This window comes from Acomys russatus, unplaced genomic scaffold (genome assembly GCF_903995435.1).
Source record: "Acomys russatus unplaced genomic scaffold, mAcoRus1.1, whole genome shotgun sequence".
Classification (NCBI taxonomy): Eukaryota; Metazoa; Chordata; class Mammalia; order Rodentia; family Muridae; genus Acomys; species Acomys russatus.
Genome location: NW_026131852.1, coordinates 143648 through 157453, shown reverse-complemented (window position 1 = coordinate 157453; position 13806 = coordinate 143648). Strand labels below are relative to the sequence as shown.

The 13806-nt window shown below is 37.9% G+C and overlaps 1 gene segment (V, D, J or C); it reads right to left on the bottom strand.

The window, feature by feature from the left end:
• Window positions 1–391: 391 nt before the first annotated feature.
• LOC127186576 (immunoglobulin heavy variable 3-74-like) lies at window positions 392–7920 on the bottom strand. The segment is given in 3 exon segments: window positions 392–861; window positions 960–982; window positions 7898–7920. Coding segments are annotated over 3 exon segments (516 nt in total).
• Between the last annotated feature and the right edge of the window lie 5886 nt (window positions 7921–13806).

The window sequence follows — 13806 nt, the reverse complement described above, 5'->3', positions numbered from 1 at the left end:
GGCATCACTATATTCATAGTTTCATGATGAGATGGAGTCATGGAATAATAAACTGAGTTATTTAAAAGAACTGCTGGGTCACATCTGAATCTGATATACAGAGTCTTCAGGGAGAGGAGGGAGTTTTGAGACTTCTTGGCACTTAAGGTATAATGAAACATATGTGTTATATTATAATCAAGAATTGTGGCAAAACTCTGCCTAAAGTGTGAAAAAAAGTCTCAGGAATGTTCAGGTACTCACTTAAAATGTGCTTTCAGTGACTATGACACATGCTTCCATCTGAGACTGTATGTCATATTTTTAAAAGTAATACAACAGAAACATGTAAGGTTTTGAGAACTTCAGATCCATTCAGAACATACATACAGAGAGAATTCATAGAAAACTGCTAGAAACAAGGGACCCTAGACCTGTGAGATGACTGCTTAATCATTTCATCACTATCTCCTGGGATGAAGCCATGTTTTGTGTGTAATGTGAGCCTCCTTGTGGTTGTTAGTGGCTTCACAGTGAGGTTTCTTCTGGGTTCAAACTGAAGATTCCACATTGTGTATCTAGCACAGTAATAAGTGGTTGTGTCTTCAGATCTCACGCTGCTCATTTGCAGGTACAGAGTGTTCTTGGCATTGTCTCTGGAGATGGTAAATCGATCCTTCAGGGATGGTGCATAGTTTGTGGTGCTGCCATCATAATTAATATCTCCAACCCACTCTAGCCCCTTCTCTGGAGGCTGGCGGAACCATGTCATCCAGTAGTCACTAAAAGTTAATCCAGAGGCTACACAGGAGAGTCTCAGGGAACCTCCAGGCTGCACCAGGCCACCCCCAGACTCCACAAGCTGCACTTCACACTGGACACCTGCAAACAGAGAGAATACTGTCAATAAACTACAACACAAACTGTCTATCTCACTCTTGTCCAATAACATTCACTATCTAATCTCCTCCATTCATTACCTTTCAAAAGAGCAAGAAGGAAACTCAAAATCAGACAGAAATCCATGATGTGGCCCATGTTTACTGCTGGTAACCAAATAAAGAGATCTGGAAAACCAAACCTGATTTCCTTTTCCCTGGCTTCAGGTTCAGTCCTGGTTGATTTTCATGAGAAAGGAGAGGCTGTATTTGAATATCTTCCTTCTGTCAGTGCTGGCTGATTTTCATGAGAAAGTAGAGGTGGTATTTGCATATCTTCCTGCTATATATAATTTTCTGTAGCTGAAGGATGAAGATGACACATACTGGTTTTTTTTTTTTTTTTTTTTTTTGTAAATATGCTGTGGAAGTCAGCCAATAAAGATAATGGTTGCAAAAAATTTGTGTCATAGTAATCTATTTTTCCTTGGTTGAAACTAAGCATCATGTATTTCCTTTTATACTTAAACACAGTAGATGCATTTTAGTGTTAATTTCAACCCTATGTCCCAAGTACTGCATTACAGAGAGCATTGAGCATTGTTTTGTTACATGTTCTTTCTTCTTTTACTATGTGTGCTTAACCCTGATGGATATAGCATTATCTGAGTCAACTTCAGCCCCAAGTACAGCTTCCTCCTGAGAATAGAAACCCTCTTTCTTTATTGAGATCACTTGACTTGACTGAATTCCAGTGTTCAGCTAGGAAACTGTATAAGCCTTGTCCAGACTTGTGTGTATCCAAGGCATGACATTCTTGTGTTATTGTCTGTTTTAGTTCTTCACTCCATGCACATTAACCAATTTCCTCACTAGAAACAGGGAGAGAATAATGAGGTGAACTTCAATAGACAGCTCAACATTTAACATCTATCATGTCTTTCATGTGTCTACGTGGGCCTTTCAAAAAGACGGCCTCATTTCCAACACACCTTCTCTTGGCCTCTCTTTCTTCTTCAGCTTCTTTTGTGCCCTATCCCAGGGAACTATCTATCCTGATCTTGCTAGGATTCCTTAAGTATGCTCTTCATTTTCTTGTGGCCATGAAAACAGACATAAATGATGGACTTCTGTTTGCCTTTTCACTCAATGAAATTCACCAATATTTCCAGAAGGTTTGTCTGTGACCTGCATAAATGCTTTTCCATATAAAAGTTGCCATATTTCTGTTGTATCTTCACATAAATAGATTTTTAAAAACTAAGATACCAGTTTTCTCACTCATTGAAGACAAAATGTTTGGACCTGATTTTAAGAAACAAACAGAGATGCTTTCCTTGACTTGTCCATTCTGGCCCCTCCATGGCTTGTGATTCCAGATACTAATCCATGCTATGTTCCAAGAGAAGTAGTATGCCCCGGTTGTATATAACTTCCTCCAGAGATACCTTGCAGAGTGGGTACTTACAAAATTTCCAGAGATATATCCCAAAGTTCTCCCTACTACTGATATATCTGACTACTGAGCAAACATGGCATATCAGTCTGTGAGAGAAAAAGAGTAAAGAGATGTGAGCAAGGTTCCAGACCAATATTCCCTGCAGTGGGGTTCAAGAATACCTTAAGTGGTGCTGAGGCTCTCAAGTGGTATTCAGGATTATCAAATATATCACAGTTTCTAGAAGGAACTGCTAGGGTATTTATAATCTGGGAAAACAGAAGACATCCAGATGATTATGATAAATATTAAAACAGGGTAAAATGTGGATTGGATAATGCTAGAAATAGCAGAGTATACTTGTTTTCAAAGAAAATAACATGGTTTCACAGAGATAGCACTTAGTGGTATTCATTTGGTTTATTTTAGGAGAAGAAACTTGCATCATTTCTTCCTGATCTTACAAAGTAAGACTTTGGTGGATGAGTACAATAATTATAGGAAGATGGCTATGTAAATTCACTCGGATTAAACAGGAAAGCACTCCTACACTTTGCCACTATGACAGCTTATCAGTATCCCTCCATACTGGAGTATGAAATGCACCAACAGAGATATTATCCAGGCCAGAACCAAAGCTGAAATGCAAATAAAATCCATCCAGAAGTTTTGAATCCAAGAGCAAGTGTTCTTCTATAACGAGCAGAGGGTGTTACTCTGAGAAGTGATAGACCACAGAGCAGCATGCCATTTGTGATGGACAGAAGCGAAGCCATGTTTTATATAGGTCTGAATTGCTTCTGTCATGCTACATTTTCTCCATTAGAATAGTGATCCTGAAGTTTAGTATAAAACATATGTCAATAGACTGACTTTCTGTAGCATATATTTTTGTTAATATGTATACTTATACTGCAGGCATCTAAGAACACATGCATGCAATCTACATAGGGCTACTGGCCTTTCTCATTCCTGAGAGGATACTGAAAATTCCTCCTTTATTTGTAAAAACATCTAGCACATGAAAACCTTTACTAACGCATGCCTTGTTCAGAAATAAGTCGAGCCAGGTCTTGGAAAGGTAGGCATGAAGACATAAATGTTGAGCATACTTCTTAAGAGATGTACTCCTCCCTTGTTCTTTTAAATGCTTTGAAATATGCAGTCAGGGGAAAAGATTGAGTAACGTTCTACATTTTCTTGGCTTCTGATTCTTTGTTTCTTAATTGTAAACATATTTTTGTAGAGTTATCAGCTCATCTGTGTGCATCACACTGGTTCTTCCATTTTCTGTTGGCTCATGTATCACGCTGTCTCAGGAATTCATACATGGAGGAAACAGGATGTCAGTATCCTGAGAGGAATGATTCTCATCATGTCTGATCCAACATCAATGTCCAATTCTTTTGTTTTGAAAACATAATTTTTCACAAGCATTATACTGTTCTAACATTATAATTGTATGAGGTGTGTGGGAAGTACAGAGCAATTAAGATTGATTCTCTGCTCATTATGTGAGCATAAGTACAATATCTGTAAAATTTCCATCATGCTATACTAAGAATGGCCTCTAGTAATAAGTCACAGAAAATCTTTGGGCAACATGAAACCTCTCTATGTATATACATTCCTATATCATCCAGTCTCAGAGCTATTCCCATGTAGTGGGTTTAGCAATATAAGTTACCTGCTTGTTCTGCAGTTTGAATTCTTTACATCCCTATTGCATGCCCCTCTCTTAACACTTCCCAATCTCACATTGCCTCATCACCTCCTGATCCCATTCCCTCCCTGATCCTCTTTCCTTGCCTCTCCTAGTCCTTAGAAAGGGCAGCCATCCTCCCCTATCATCTGACCTCAGCTTATCCAGTGTCCCCTGTACTACATATAACCTCTTCCTCTGTGGCCTAGCAAGGCCACCCTACACTTTCAGCACTCTGCCTAGTGTCCAACTTCAAGTATCAGTAAATATGCATATCCCTTGCTGGGTAGAGTCTCTCAGATGACATCTATCTTGGGCTAAAATACACATATAAGTGAGTACATGCCATGAGTGTCTATTGGGTCTGGGTTATCTCACTTAGGATAATCATTTCTAGTTATATCCATTTGCCTGTAAAATTTAAGACTATCTTGTCTTTAATAGCTGATTAGTATTCCATAGTGTAAATGTACTACAGTTTCTTTATCCATTCTTTAGTTGAGAGGTATCTCGGTTCTTTCCAGGTTCGGGGTATTATGAATAATACTGCTATGAACATAGGCGAGCAAATGTCCTTGTTCTATGGTCAAACATCATTTGGATATATGCCAAGGAGTAGTATAGGTGAATTTTGTTGTATGACTATTCCCAATTTTCTGAGAAAGCATCATATTGATTTCCAGAGTGGTTGTATAAATCTGCCCTCCCACCAGCAGTGGAGAAGTGTTCCCTTTCTCCACATCGTTGCCAACAAGTGTTGTCATGCGAGTTATTGATCTTCATCATTCAGATAAGTATAAGATGGAATCTCAAGATCATTTTGATTTGCATTTCCCGATGACTAGGGATGTTGAACTTTGCATAAGTGTTTCTCAGCCATTCAATATTCCTCTATTAAGACTTCTCTGTTTAGTTATGTACCCCCTGTTTAATTGTACTATTTGGTTTGGTGGTATTTAATTTCTTGAGTTCTTTATATATTTTAGATATTAGCCCTTTGTCAGATATAGGGTTATTAAAGATCTTATCCCAATCTGTGGGCTGTCATTTTGCTCTGTTGTCTGTTTCCTTTGAGTTACAGAAGCTTTTCAGTTTCATGAATCCATTTATTCATTGTTGATCTTAGAGTATCATCTGTTGGTGTTCTGTTCAGGAAGTTGTCTTCTGTGCCAAAAGCCTCAAGGCTATTACCCACTTTTTCTTCTAAAAGATTTAGTGTGTCTGGTTTTATGTTGATGTTTTTAATCCACTTGGACTTTAGTTTTGTATGACGTAATAAATATGGATCTATTTGTATTTTTTTTTTTACAAGTAGACATCCAGTTAGACCAGCACCACTTGTTGAAGTTACTGTCTTTTAATGCTGTATAGTTTTGGCTTCTTTATCAAAAATAAAATGACCACAGGTGTGTGGATTTACTGTTGGGTCTTCAATTTGATTCGTTTGGTCAACTGGCCTATTTCTATGCCAATACCATGCCATTTTTATTACTGTTGCTCTATAATACAGTTTGAGGTCAGGGATGGAGATTCCTCTTGCAGATGTTTTATTGTACATGATTGTTTTAGATATTGTAGGTTTTTTTTTTCCCATATTAAGTTGAGAATTGATCTTTTCATTTCAGTAAAACATTGTGTTGGTATTGTGATAGGGATTGCATTGAATCTGTAGATTGCTTTTGGTAAGGTGGCCATTTTTACTATGTTTGCTATCCCAATCCATGAGCATGTGAGATTTTTCCATTATCTAATATCTTCTTCAATTTCCTTCTGCAAAGGCTTGAAGTTTTTTTCATATAAACCTTCCACTTGCTTGGTTAGATTCATGTCAAGAGCTTTATATTGTTTGGGGCTATTGTGAAGAGAGTGCTTTCCCTCATTTCATTCTCAGTCCATTTGTCAGCTGGATACAGGAAGGCTACTGACTTTTCATGTTAATTTTGTATCCTGCCACTTTGCTGAAGTTGTTTATCAGTTCTAGGAGTTCTTTTGTAGAATTTTGAGGATCGTTGATGTGAATAGTGAAACTTTAACTTCTTTCTTTCTTATTTGTATCCCCTTGATCTTCTTTAACTGTCTTATTGCTCTAGCTAGGACTTCAAGTACTATATTGAAGAAAAATAGAGAGAGTGGACAGCCTTGTTATATCCCTGATTTCAGTCAGATTGTTTTAAAATTCTCTCCACTTAGTTTGATGTTACCTATAAGCTTGCTGTATATTGCCTTTACTATGTTTAAGTATGTGCCTTGTATCCCTGATCTCTCTAGGACTTTTAACATGAAAGGGTTGTGGGTTTTATTGAATGATTTTTTTTTCAGCGTCTAAACAGATGATCACGTGTCTTTTTCCTTCAGTTTGTTTATATGGTTGATTACATTGATGGATTTCCATATATTGAACCACACTGAATGCCTGGTATGAAGCCTACTTTGTAATGATGGATGAGATTTTTTATGTAATCTTAGATTTGGTTTGCCAGAATTTAATTGAGTGACTTCACATTTAAGGTCATAAAGGAAATTGGTTTAAATTCTCTTTCTCTGTTGGGTCTTTGTGTGGCTTAGGTATTAAGGTGACTGTGGCTTCGTAGAATGAATTTGGTAGTGTTCCTTCTGTTTCTATTTTGTGGAATAGTTTGAGGAGCATTGGTATTAATTCTTCTTTGAAAATCTGGTAGAATTCTATGGTGAATCCATATGGCCCAGGGCACTTTTTAGTTGGGATACAATTGATGACTGCTTCTATTTCCTTAGGGGATATAGGACGTTTTAACTTGTTGGCCTGATCTTGGTTCAACTGTGTCAAATGGAATTTACCAAGAAAATTGTCTATATCATCTAGATTTTCAAATGTTGTGGCACATATGCTTTTGTAGTAAGACCTAATGATTCTTTGGATTTCCTAATTGTCTGCAGTTATTTCTCCCTTTTAATTTCTGATTTTGTTCATTTGGATGCTCTCCCTTTGCCTTTTAGTTAGTTTGGTTAAGGGTTTGTCTATCTGTTGATTTTCTCAAAGAACCAGCTCTTTGTTTCATTGATTCTTTGAATTGTTTTCTTTGTTTCTAATGTATTGATTTCAGCCCTGAGTTTGATTATTTCCAGGCGTCTACTCCTCTTGGGTGTGTCTGCTTTCTTTTCTTCTAGAGTTTTCAGGAGTTCTGTTAAGTTGCTTTTGTGTGATTTCTCTAATTTCTTTATGAAGGCTCCTAGTGTTATGAACTTGCCTCTTAGCACTGCTTTCATTGTGTCCTAAAGGTTTGGATATGCTGTTCCTTTATTTTCATTGAATTCTAGGAATCTTTAATTTCTTCCTTTATTTTGTCCCTGATCCAGTTGTCATTGAGGAGGACGTTGTTGAGTTTCCATGTGTTTATAGTATTTTTGTAAATTCTATTGTTGTCGCTGTTCATCATTATGCCATGGTGGTCTTATGAGATTCAGGGGATTATTCCATTATTTTCTATCTATTGAGGCCTTTTATATGGCCAATTATATTCTCTATTTTGGAGAAGGTTCCATGTGGAGCGGAGAAGAAGCTATATACATATATATTTTTTTTGGGTAAAACATTCTGTGGATATCTTTTAGGTCCATTTTATTCATGATGTCTGTTAGCATGATTATTTCTCTATTTAGTTTTGGCCTTCAAGATCTGTGCATTGGTGAGAGTGGGGTGTTGAGATCAACCACTATTACCTTGTTGGGATCAATGTGTGATTTAAAATTTTAAAGTCTTTGCTTTATGAATGTAGGTGCCCTATTATTTAGTGCATAGATTTTTGGGATAGTAATGTCCTCTTGGTGGATTTTTTTCTTTGATGAGCACAAAGTGTCATTCTCCACTTTGTGGATCAATTTTAATTGAAAGTATACTTAATCAGATATTATAATGGTTACACCTGCTTGCTTCCTGGGTCCATTTGCTTGCAAAATCTTTTTCCAGCCTTTTACTCTCAGGTAATGTCTATCTTTATTGCTGAGATGTATTTCTTGAACACAGCAGAATGATGCATCTTGTTTTTGCATCTCTTTTGTTATCCTATGTCTTTTTACTGGGGAGTTGAGGCCATTAATGTTGAGAGCTATTAGTGACCAATGGTTATTTTAACCTTTTATTGTGGAGTTGATGGTGGTTGTGTGTGGCAGTGTCTGTTTCAGTTTTGCTGATATGAGATTATCTGTACATTGTGTATTCATAAGTGTGGTTGGCTGCATTGTGATGAAGTTTTCCTTCTACTATCTTCTGTAGTGCAGAGTTGGGGGTTTAGATATTGATTAAATTTGGTTTTGTCAATCAATATCTTGCTTTATCCATCTATGTTGCTTGAAACTTTTGTGGGATATGGAAGTCTGGGATGTCATCTGTGGTCATTTAGTGTCTGTATTACTTAATCCCAGACCCTTCCAAAACAAAACCAGTGGAAGTGATCCTGGGAATGAAAGAAATGAGTACAAGAGTGCTGTGCACACAGACCAGACTTTTGTATAGCACAGTCCATGTTCTTATTCTGCAAATGCTATTTGTCAAAGGGAGTCAATAACTGTAAATTTCATTGTCTTGCAGTTTGTTCTGCATACTGGGCAGAGAGAGGAAATCCAGGACTGATAGAAAATACTTTCTGTCATTCTGTGCACCTGCCACAAATAGACAAATGAAAACATGGAGATTTATTACCCCCTGATGTATCCCAGTTTCTCTGCAGCATGACAAGTCTCCTACCCTGACTTTCAGAGCAGCATGATATCTTCCTGCCCATTCCTGTCAGGAGATGAAGTATATACAACTGATATAGAATTAACATACCTTCCTAGTAAACAATTAGTTCTTTACAATTAGAGAATGATGAAGGAAATATATTTAATAACAGAACACTACTAATTCTGGCTAATGCACAAAAGCAAACCAGTCTCTTAAACAGGGACATTCAGCAGCTTAAGTAGATCTTAAGTTTAGACATTACACACATTCTGTCATCCTTGACTCTCTGTCTCTCTGTCTCTCTGTCTCTCTCTCTTTCTCTCTCTCTCTCTCTCTCTCTCTCTCTCTCTCTCTCTCTCTCTCTCTCTCTCTGTTCCCAGGATACACTCTGATGAATTTGAACCTAGACAGAACACCATATTAATTCTGTCATTCCAATATGTAAACTGCAAGAAAAACCAACTCCACCATTTTGTGCCAAATTTACAGCAAGCATATATTAAATATTAAATACTAATCAAGAGATGGGAGAGATTTTTAGATTAAAGAATATTATTTTCTAAGTCAAAAAGATGAAAGACACAATAACACAGTTTTTGGAGTTTGTTAAATGCACTTTTAAATGATGCCATGATAAAAATAAGAGAGAGAGGGTTCATATTACTGATTGTGTCTTCTATTTTTTAACTTGCTAGTCATTTTTTTCTTTCTATACTTCTTCAAAGGAAAGAGAATTTGAAGAAAATTACAAAAAATATAGATTGAGCTGAGAAAAGTGCTAGGGTATCAGTGACAAAGTAAAATGACTTCACTGCTGGTTGGAATTCAAACTTGTACAACCACTTTGGAAATCTGTCTGGCACTATGTCAGAAAACTGGGAATAGGGCTTCCTCAAGACACAGCTATTCCACTCCTTGGAATATACTCAGAAAATTTTCCACCACAGAACATTGACATATGCTCAACCATGTTAATAGCACCCTTACTCATAATAGCCAGTACCTGAAAACAGCCTAAATATCCCTCTGTTGAAGAAGGATGAAGAAACTGTGGTACATTTACACTATGGAATACTACTCAGCTCTAAAAAAACAAGAAATCCTGAAATTTATAGCTGAGTGGATGGAACTAGAAACGATCATACTGAGTGAGCTAATGAAGAAGCAGGAAGACTCACATGATATATACTCACTTATAATTGGGCACTAGGCCAAAAGACATGACCTATGAAAGTCTCCACTTACCAGGATTTGGGATAGATGTAGGGACATAATATTGGGGCTCTAGATAAGAAAACTATAGGAGGTGGGGAAATAGAAGGACCCAGAGGGTCTTAGAAACCAACAAGGAGAATATCGTAATGGGTGGACCAGGACACAGGGCCATCTGCTCAAACTTTTACACTAACTAAGGACAGTACAAGTAGTAAACCTTGAAACCCTACCCTGATCTACCCGATGAACAGGACATTCACCACAGTTATGTTGAAAGCAGGAAATAGCTCTGACATGAACTCGGGTACCTCATATTTGACAACCTCCCCTTGGTGGGGAGGCCTGGTGACACTCAAAGAAAGAATAAGCAAGCTAACAAGATGAGACATGATAGCCTATGACCATAAAGAGGGGAAGAGGAATGGTGTGAAAACGGAAGGTATAGATGAATGGGAGGATAGAAGTAATGGGATAACAACTGAGTTATAATCTGAATAAATTAATTAAATATAAAAATATTAAATTAGGAAACAAACTTTAGAAGAGAAATTAGTAAGGCTTATAACTAAGAATAATGATACTAAGGTTTAAACAGAAGATAAGTGGCTAGAACATGTAACATCACTTTGTAAGAAGACTGTATCTGCTAATAAAAAAAAGTAAATTTTTTTCTGAGTCTTGATAAGGGAAATGTCAGAAGATGAGGAAAATGCACAAGGTTATCAGGTATAAGATTGGTAAACTATAGATGCACAAGATTTGAAAAGGTTTGAGCAGGAAATAACTTCTTATGGCTCACACACACCAGATCATAAATAGATGTTTAATAACTGGGCCACATAGAATTATGTAAATCCAAAAGACTGGAGAGATTTAATGATAGCCATTCTAGAGCCAGGTTCCCAACCACAATGCCTGGCATGGTGGAAAGATGAGACATCACTTATGGAGCAAGGAAATAGGACCAGTGTTGTTAATATTACCAAGGACCACTTACTAGGTTAAGGCCAATATTCTGAGTTTAGTGTACATAGTACCCTTGATGATGCTTTCCTAGAAGAATGTTGAACAGTAGTCATGCATTCTTGGGACAAAGTTGAAAAAACAGGTACACACTGAATCATTGACAAATATAACCCAATGTTCAAATGAATTTTTACTGACTTTTTACAGAGAATAACTGAAGCTCTGACTAGAACAACAGCAGATCCAAAGGCTGGATGCCTGGGTTGCAAAGAGATCCTAAACTGAAGGTAAATTTGTTTTTCTCATGACAACATAAACAGCAGCTGTATTTATGCCTTGTTTGAGCAAGTAATTTATTTTCCACTGTCTGTTTCTGTATGTAGTCCGGTTTGGCTGTGGGATGTTATATTATCTTTTAACAGTTTCTGGGTAAAACCCTTCTGATGGCATTTATGGTAGGCTCCTCTCTGCAAGTATACCAGAATATCATCAGTAGCATGGGGGTTGTATCCCTCTCATGGTCAGGGGTTCAATCTTGACCAGTCATTGGTTGGCCCTTAACCACAAATTCTATATCATCCTCTACGCCTGCACACTCAGTAGGCAGGAAAAATTGTAGGCCTAAGGTTTTGTGTCTGGGTTTGTGTCTGAATATTTCCATTGGAAGTCATGCCAAGAATCAGTAGAAGGCCTGTTCAGACTCCATATCCCTATTGCTAGGAATCTTAGCTAGTTTCACCCTCATAGATCCCTGGGGGTTTCCATAGTCCTGGGTTTATACCTCTTTTCAGAGATTCCCTACGAATCCAGTTGTCTTTCCTAGTACTTGTTCTTTCTGCCCTTTTGTTCATCCCCAATGCCTAATATGTTTTCCCTTCCCAATGAGGTACAAGCATGCCTCCTTGGGCCCTTCCTGTAACTTTGTTTCTTTGGGGCTGTGGTTTGTAGCATAGTTATCCTGTACTTTATGACTAACATCCATTTTTTTTTATTCAGCACATGCCATGTTTGTCTTTCTGGTCTTTATTACCTCACTCAGGCTGATCTTTTTTAGTTCTGTCAATTTGCCTGAAATTTTCATGATGTCATTGTTTTCAGTGGCTGAGCAATACTCCATTGTATAAATATTACATATTTTCTTTATCCATTCTTCATTTGAGGGACATCTAGGTCCTTTCTAGTTTTTCTCTATTACAAATAAAGCTTCAATGAACATAGCTGAGCAAGTGTCTTTGTTGGATGGTTGAGCTTCTTTTGGGCATATACCCAGGAGTGGTATAACTGTGTCTTTAGGAAGATCTATTCCCAATTTACTGATAATTTGTCAGATTGATTTACTAAATGGTTCCACAAATTTGTCTACCTAGCAGCAATGGAAGAGAGTTATATCTGCTAGATGCCTGGTTTCCTGTTCTGTATTTTTAGGCCCATAGTTATGTATATATTCCTAGAGGCCTGCCAACCCAAGGGACAAACAGAAGAGACCCTTCTCCCAATCCCCTGCCCCTGGGTCGCCAGGGAGAACACCCAGTACCCTAGAGATGTGTGCTGCTGTTCCCTAGGCTCAATTTTTTAGCCCCCAACTCTGTCTGAATTCTGAGAGGTCTCCCTGAAGTGGGAATGGCCAGGTATAGTCCCATTTTGATATCCTTTTATGGCTAGGCCATGTAGTCAAAATGTTATTTTTGTAATTTAAATGCTGCTTTCTTGTGGGCTTTTGTCTGCAGGTGGAGGAGATGCTCAATCTAGGTAAGCTTCATGCTCAGACATAGGTGAGTAGACGCCTCTGCTGATAACCACCCACCAGATCCAAGTGTGTTAAAAAAGATAGTTCAATGCAGATCCTAACCCACACAAAATTTGTCAAAGCTGGCTCTTTGAAGAAAATCATATCAAGAGTACCCTGGAGACAAACCCCAGGAAATGTCCTGGACAAGTCTTCTGCTATTCAAGTATGCTTAGTTCAAAAGCCCAGAGCCTGGAAGGTTTGGGATCCCACTTCCCATTTCTACCCCATAGCTCTCTATCCTTGTCTTTATTTTGTCATTAAGCTTAGTGAGTTAAATTCTAGTTGTTTCACTTGTGACTCTCTTTATTTTAATCAAGTGTGATCAGGCCTTTTATAAGCCAGAGGCCTCCTAACCACTCTGGAAGGGACACAGATTGCTATTGTCTCAACCTCTAGCTGAGCAAAGCTGAAGTGCTCCCTCTCTGTCCAGAAGGACTTCTTAGGGACTCATTCTCAGGATGGAGACTTCTTCATCTAGCCTCCAGAAGGTTGAAGAAAACTCTGTAACCAGATTCTCAGGCAACCTCCCAGAGAAAGGAAACCACACATTCTGTACCCCCTTCATATGTGGTTGTAATCCTTGTTCTGAGAGTACCCTTTCTTGGTGTTATGGAAACATTGCTCCCCAATTGTCCCCTGAATGACAGTAAAGCAATAGGCAGCCAATTTCTGAGCAGGAAAGAGAATAGGGCTGCATTTCCTACCATCTAGGGAAGAGGGAGTTAGATGAGGAAATAGGGTATTCAGCCATGGGAGATGTCCACAAAGCCATCAAGAGAAAAGAGACATAGCATGAAAGATACAAAATACAAGTACTCCTGGAAAATATGCTCAGAGGAAGACAACTTAGCTTAGAGGGTTGAGAATAGAGTAATAAGTGATCAGTTCTTTTTGCTGTGAAGCTTGTTTAGTAATATCATTCTCATTTATTTGTGTGATAGCCAGGTTAAGACAGAATTTAGGAGAAACAAACACAACTGTGTAAATGTGCCCATTGGGGCTCACCACTAAGACACCTTTATAAAGCTTCTCTGGCAGGAACATTTTTAGTCATTAAAGAGGTATCACAAAATCATGAACAGGAGGGTCCCCATTGTCACACATAAGGATCCCAAAACGTTACAGAGAATGGGTTGA